The 7,639-nt window shown below is 50.1% G+C and overlaps 1 protein-coding gene across 1 annotated transcript in view; it reads left to right on the forward strand.

Annotated features, from left to right (window-relative positions):
- LOC122558014 (myosin-binding protein C, cardiac-type-like) overlaps positions 1 to 7,639 on the forward strand; it is a 52,012-nt gene continuing 44,373 nt past the window's right edge. The window contains exons 1-3 of the mRNA XM_043706347.1: positions 1 to 187; positions 1,152 to 1,257; positions 3,396 to 3,562. Of these exons, the coding sequence (XP_043562282.1) occupies positions 16 to 187; positions 1,152 to 1,257; positions 3,396 to 3,562 (445 nt within the window). The 5' untranslated portion in view covers positions 1 to 15. The remainder of the gene's footprint in view (positions 188 to 1,151; positions 1,258 to 3,395; positions 3,563 to 7,639) is intronic.

Here is a 7,639-nt window from a genome sequence, read left to right on the forward strand (position 1 = left end):
ATTTTGCGTGTGGGGATGCACTGGGGCACAGGGTTGTTGACCGGTTTAATTTGTGCCGTCAGGTTTATCTTTGAGAACATTGGGAACAAACGGATGCTGACGATTAACCACTGCTCACTGGCTGACGATGCAGCTTACCAGTGTGTGCTGGGAGATGAGAAGACCACCACAGAGCTCTTCGTCAGAGGTACTGTCAGAGTCCCTGACTCCCTGACTGCACCTTCCCCAACACCCCCCCTACTACCCAACCCCCCCACCAGCCCAGATCACCCCAACCAACCCCAAATCACCCCAGGCCCTCGCCCCCAAGCCTGACCTCATCTTGACCCTCAACCTGACCCAAACCTGACCCCAGCATAGACCTCACTCCTGACTCCAAACAAAACCAGAGCCTCCATAACTCTACCCACGACCCTCAACCTGACCCCCCATCAGAAACCCTCTTCATGGTCCCACCCTTGCCCCTGTGCTGACCTTTACCCTGAGGGTGTAGCTTTCACTAAAGGGAAGATCCCTGTACTAAGGGGGAGGAGGCATCACTCTGTCTGAGGGGCCCTCAGTGAGGGGGAGGAACCATCACTCTGTCTGAGGGACCCTCAGTGAGGGGGAGGAACGGTCACTCTGTCTGAGGGACCCTCAGTGAGGGGGAGGAACGGTCACTCTGTCTGAGGTGCCCTCAGTGAGGGGGAGGAACCGTCACTCTGTCTGAGGGGCCCTCAGTGAGGGGGAGGAACCGTCACTCTGTCTGAGGGGCCCTCAGTGAGGGGGAGGAACCATCACCCTGTCTGAGGGGCCCTCAGTGAGGGTGAGGAACCGTCACTCTGTCTGAGGGGCCCTCAGTGAGGGTGAGGAACCGTCACTCTGTCTGAGGGGCCCTCAGTGAAGGGGAGGAACCATCACTCTGTCTGAGGGGCCCTCAGTGAGGGTGAGGAACCGTCACTCTGTCTGAGGGGCCCTCACTCTTTCAGAGGGATCATCAATGAGGGGGAGGGGGCATCACACTGTCAGAGGGACTGTCACTGTTTCGGAGGCACGCCTAGGTGAGGACGAGGTGCCCTCTCTAAAGGGTAGATGCCGTTATTGATGGGGAGGGGCCTTCACAGATGAGTGGCTGTGTGCCCATACTAACTGCCTGTTCTTTACCCTGACAGAGGCCCCAGTGTTGATTACTCACCCCCTCGAGGATCAAGTGGTAATGGTGGGTGAGAGAGTGGAGTTTGAGCTCGAAGTGTCTGAGGAAGGGGCTCTGGTCAAGTGGTAAGTGGCACACTAAATCCAGACATAGAAAACCCTGTAAAACAAACAAGTATATGTTACAAATCCATCCTACAACTGAACATTATAAAACGACCTCATTGTAGTGAGAGTACGCATATTGGACATTATTAAGCCATCACACTATAATGTGGGCAAGACATAGACTGCTGCTTCAGCTACTACTAACCCATCACGCTGTGCCAAGCGCAGTACAACTAGATATTTACTCATTTCACTGATGTGTGACAGACTTAAACAGAGGGAGGACGACACAAAACTAGCCAGTTAGCATGATCTCTGTCATCGTCTTAATTATCATTTTCCTAATCGTTCATGTAAATTATAAATGGCCTAGTAATGGGAGTGGGTCTCGGGCCTCCCCACTATTGGGGGTGATTGTGAAGTGCTAGGTTGGATAAATGCAAAGGGTGGACAAGCATGTAGCAAAAGCAGAGCAATTGTAATGAAGATTTTATCTTCTGTAGGGAATGGATTAAGCTTTCAAATGTCAGGCAGGCAGTGAATTTCTTGAGTGTGTGAGAGTTGGTTTTCTGTGAACAAGCAAAAGCAGCATGATGAGTTAGAGTTGGTGATGAGTAATCAGCCAGATTCAGTGAACAGCTAATGATATCATACAGCATAGAAACAGACCATTTGGCACACATCTCAAACCACGCTAATCACATTTACCTGCACTTGTTCTATGAAATCACTCCACAGAGGCCAGTATCTTGTCACACATGAACACTGATCCATCTCCCTCAGAGGACACATTATGGCTCCTATTTGGAAGCCGATTTATGGATCGGGTTAACCAACTTGTCTTGGATCCCATGGAGCTCTTACCTTTTGGAGCGGCTGTCCAAGTACTTTCTTACTGCAGTCAATGTAAACCACAGCAACTGTATTACCCTCACTAATATACTTAGTCAGCTTTTAAAAACCTCAATTAAATTTGTCAGATTGGATGGCCCTCTAATGAATCCTTGCTGACTTTCCCTGACCATTCCCTGCCTTCTAAGTATTGATTAATCCTGTCCCTCAGCACTTTTTCCAATAATTTCCCTGCTAATCATATCCACCTAAGCAGTCTGTAATTATCTGGCCTATCCCTGCTACCCTTCTTGACAAAGGACCCACATTAGCTACCCTCCAGTCAGCTGGAACCTCATCTGTGCTGAGAGAGGTATTAAATATCTCCACCAGGGGCTGGACACCATGGTTCAGCTATAGATGGCCCTGCTTAGACCACTCTTGGAGTCACTGAGAGCTGCTGTGGGCCCCACACCTTTGCAGGATATTGGCATGTGAGGGAGAGCAGTGCAGATTTATTGGAATGAAACCCAGCAGTCAAATGGTTAAATTAGGAGCAATTAAATAAGATGATCTGTTGCTTCTGGAATTTACAAGGTTTAAGGGGTGGAATACCACTAGGAATGTTTAAGCTATTCATGGTAACAGTTGGGGAGAGAGTACAAAAGTCAACACCTTACAGCATTGAAATTAGGGAACATTTGATGTGAAATCCATTGTTGATTGGAAATCGGATATCGAGGGGTTTTTGTTAACTGTTCAGTGATGAGGAGTTAGATCACTCATCAAACATGTTCAGGTGAAATGGCGGGTGGATTTGAATTGCTAAATGATCTCCTGTACCGAGATCTCTGTTGAGCAGGAAATAAGATGCAGCAGTGGGGATATTGAGTTACAATGCAGATCAGCTACGATCTAATTAACTGCTGTGACTGACACGGCAACTCCATCACCTCGGCATTAAACAATATTTCCGAGGGTATGGGCATTTCTGGCTGGACAATCTTCATGGCCCCTCCCTAGTTACCCTGGAGAAGTTGCCAGTAAGTCTCCTTCCAGGTTCCTGGTGATTAGAGATGCCTCTGCGTGCCGTCCTATGGCACCTCTGACTTGTGTTCCATGCCCTTGTGAACACCCCCTTTTGTTGCCCTGAAGTCCTCGGAGAATTGGCTTGGACGTAGTTTTCCTCAGTTTCCAGTGATGCAACTCCCTGTGTTCCTTTGATTACCTATTGATGGCGGCAGTGTAGGGTATTGTGGGGAAAAGCAGCATGCAGGGGTTTGGAGGCTTACATGATGTTGTCATGACGTTTATTTTGTACGCAGGGAACGCAACGGCCAGGAGCTGAGACGAGAGGAGACGTTCAAGTACCGCTTCAAAAAAGACGGCAAAAAGCACGTTCTGTTCATCAATGAGGCTACCAAAGAGGATGCTGGTCACTACACTGCCAAAACCAATGGAGACCAGTCTGTGGCTGAGCTCCTTGTCCAAGGTAACAGGAGGAGAAAGCGAGGCGGGGGGGGGGGGGGTTGCTGGATCCACTCAGTCCACTCCTCCTCATGCTGTCTCAAACATTCCCCTCCCCCACATCCCTCCTCCATCAGCTATGGATGACCATAGATTGGCATCTTCTGAGTAAACTGGTCTTCTTAAACTGACAGTGGGCCGTCGATCTGGTAACATGTGAATAGGTCCTAGATAGGGACAATGTGGGTCAGATGTACAGCCACCTCTGCCCCTTCATTGATGCTTCCCATTTCTTAATGCAGCGTCTCTGACTTACGTAGGGTCGGGTTAGTCACAGTCCAGATCGACCAACCCAGCCCAGTAACTGGGGCTTTGATTCGTAAATCAAATCATTAGATCAACATAAGAGTAGATAGGGAGAAACTGTTCCCATTTGTAAAAGGAACAAGTATGTGTAAATTTAACATCAAAGAGTATGGTGCTGGAAAAGCACAGCTGGTCAGGCAGCATCTGAGGAGCAGGAGAATCGACGTTTCGGGCAAAAGCCCTTCATCAGGAATGTGGTGCGGGCCCGAGGGAACTAGGAGATAAACGGGAGGGTGGTGGGGCTGGGGGGGGATGGTAACTGGGAATGCAATGAAAGTGGGGCGTGATGGTGATAGGTCAGAGTGGAGGAAGTCAGACGGGAGAGTGCAGCGGATAGATGGGAAGGAAGATGGACAGGTCAGACAGTTCAAGAGGGCGGTGCTGAGTTAGCGGGTTGGATCTGGGGTAGGCTGGGGGGAGAGGGGAGATGAGTAAACTGGTGAAATCAACATTGATCCCGTGTGGTTGGAGGGGTCCAAGGTGGAAGATGAGGTGTTCTTCCTCCAGGTGTCGACTGGCTCGGATTTGGTGATAGAGGACTTGCATGGCCTTGGCGGAGTGGGAGGAGGAGTGGAAGTGTTCGGCCACAGGGCACTGGAGTTGTTTGGTGCATGTGTCCCAGAGATGTTCTCTGAAACGTTCCGCAAGTTGGTGTCCTGTCTCCCCAGTGTAGAGGAGACCACTTCGAGAGCAACGGACACAGTAGATGAGGTGTTTGGATGTGCAGAAAAATCTCTGCCGAATGTGGAAGGATCCTGTGGGGTCTTGGACGGAGGGGTGAGGGTTGGGGGGTGGAAGGTGCCGGGAGTGGAGGGTGGGTTGGTGTGGACATGGACCTGACAAGGGAGACGCAGAGGGAACGGTCTCGGCGGAACGCAGATAGGGGTGGGGAGTCGGTGGCTTTGAAGTAGATGTCCCTTGCTCCCAATTCGTCCACCTACACCAAAACGGACATCTAGTTCAAACTCACCAACAACTACCTGGACTACACCTCCACCCACCCCACCTTCTGTAAAAACACAATCCCTTATTCCTAATTCATCCACCTCTGCCATATCTGCTCCCAGGAGGACTAATTCCACTCCAGAACATTAGAGATGGCCTCAAGGACTGCAATCTCCCCACCCACGTGATCAACAATGCCCTCTAGTGCCTCTCTTCCATTTCCCGCACCTCTGTCGTTGAACCCCACCCCTCCAGATGCAACAAGGACAGGACAGAACCCCCCCCGCCCTGGTCCTCACCTTTCGCCCACTAAGCTCCGGATACAACACATTATCCTCTGCCATTTCCACCACCTACAAACAGATCCTACCACCAGGGATATATTTCCCTCCCCACCCCTATCAGTGTTCTGCAGAGATTATTTCCTCCGTGACTCCCTCGTGCCCCCCACCACCTACCCTCTGCTCCCTGCACCTTCCCCTGCCACCGCAAGAGGTGTAAACCCTGCACCCACACCTCCCCCCTCACCTCCATCCAAAGGATCCTTCCACATCTGGCAGAGATTTTGCTGCACCTCCACACACGTCGTCTACTGTGCCCATTGCTCTAAATGTGATGTCCTTTACATTGGGGAGACAGAACGCCAACTTGTGGTGCATTTCAGAGGACCTCTCTGGGACACACGCACCAATCAACCCCACTGCCCTGTGGCCAAACACTTCAACTCTCCCTCCCACTCAACCTGGGCCTTATCCACTGCCAAATCCTAGCCACCCAACACCTGGAGGAAGAATGCCTCCCCTTCCACCTAGGGACCCTCCAAATGCATGGGATCAATGTGGTTTTCACCAGTTTCCTCATCTCCCCTCCCCCCATCTTATCCCAGATCCAACCTTCCAACTCGGCACCACCCTCTTGAACTGCCCATCTTCCTTCCCACCTATCCACTCCACCCTCTGCTCCTACCTATCACCATCAAACCCCCACCTTCATCTACCTACCACATTCCCAGCTACCATCCCTCCAGCCCACCTCCCCCCGCCCCCCTCCTATTTATCTCTCAGCCCCCTTGGGTCCCCACCACATTCCTGATGAAGAGCTTATGTCTGAAATGTTGATTCTCCTTGGATGCTGCCTGGCCGGCTGTGCTTTTCCAGCGCCATACTCTCAACTCTGATCTCCAACATTTGCAGTCCTCCCTTTCTCCCATAAATTTAAAATGATGTGCAAAAAAAAGCAAGAGCGACGTGAAAGAGGATTTTTCATTCAGTAAGGAGTTAGGGTCTTCAATACACGAGCTGAAGATGTGGTGGAGGCAGGTTTAACTGAGTCATTTCAACAGGGTATTGGATGAAAATAGTGCGTAAGGGAGTGGAAAAAAGCCAGGAGATTGGCACGAGGTGATGACGTTCGTTTGAAGAACCAGTGCAGGAAGGATGGGCTGAATGGCCTCCTCTTGCGCCATAATAGTTCTGTGGGAAAAAAAAAAGAGGTCCTGTAGTTTGAGCATGGGCCCCTTTTCCCCTCAGGGAAAAACCGACACTGAAATGTGAAACTCTTTCACAGGAAGAGGGTAAGTTTCCGTGAAAGAGAGCTGGAACTGAGGATTGTTAGGTGAAACTGGAATCAAACAAAGCCTTCAAAGCAACAGAGATGAGGTAAGGAATGCACGTTCTGACAGTGACCACGGGGAAGGATTCCAAAAATGGGATTTTCTGAAGAAGTAAGCCAAAATATCCACTCACACCCAGAAACAGGAGTAGCATCATGCTCTAGAATTAGCCCATAGCCTCCAGTGGAGTCAATACACCGACTGTAAACATAACTCCAAACAAAGAACAAAGAACATTACAGCACAGGAACAGGCCTTTCGGCTCTCCAAGCCTGCACCGATCCAGATCCTCGAACTAAACCTGTCGCCTATTTTCTAAGGATCTGTATGCCTCTGCTCCCTGCCCATACATGTATCTGTCCAGATACATAGAACATAGAACAATACAGCACAGGACATGCCCTTCGGCCCACCATGTTGTGCCGAACATTTGTCCTAGCTTAAGCACCCATCCATGTACCTATCCAATTGCCGCTTAAAGGTCACCAATGATTCTGACTCTGCCACTCCCTCGGGCAGCGCATTCCATGCCCCCACCACTGTCTGGGTAAAGAACCTACCCCTGACATCCCCCCTATACCTTCCACCCTTCACCTTAAATTTATGTCCCCTTGTAACACTCTGTTGTGCCCGGGGAAAAAAGTCTCTGACTGTCTACTCTATCTATTCCTCTGATCATCTTATAAACCTCTATCAAGTCACCCCTCATCCTTCGCCGTTCCAACGAGAAAAGACCGAGAACTCTCAACCTATCCTCGTACGACTCCCTCTCCATTCCAGCCACCATCCTGGTAAATCTTCTCTGCACCCTCTCCAAAGCTTCCACATCTTTCCTAAAGTGAGGCGACCAGAACTGCACACAGTACTCCAACTGTGGCCTAACCAAAGTCCTGTACAGCTGCAACATCACTTCACGACTCTTGAATTCAATCCCTCTGCTAATGAATGATAATACTCCATAGGCCTTCTTACAAACTCTATCCACCTGAGTGGCAACCTTCAAAGATCTATGTACATAGACCCCAAGATCCCTCTGTTCCTCCACCTGACTAAGAACCCTACCATTAACCCTGTATTCCGCATTCTTATTTGTTCTACCAAAATGGACAACCTCACACTTGGCAGGGTTGAACCCCATCTGCCACTCCTCAGCCCAGCTCTGCATCATATCAAAGTCCC

This window comes from Chiloscyllium plagiosum, chromosome 16 (assembly GCF_004010195.1).
Source record: "Chiloscyllium plagiosum isolate BGI_BamShark_2017 chromosome 16, ASM401019v2, whole genome shotgun sequence".
NCBI lineage: Eukaryota > Metazoa > Chordata > Chondrichthyes > Orectolobiformes > Hemiscylliidae > Chiloscyllium > Chiloscyllium plagiosum.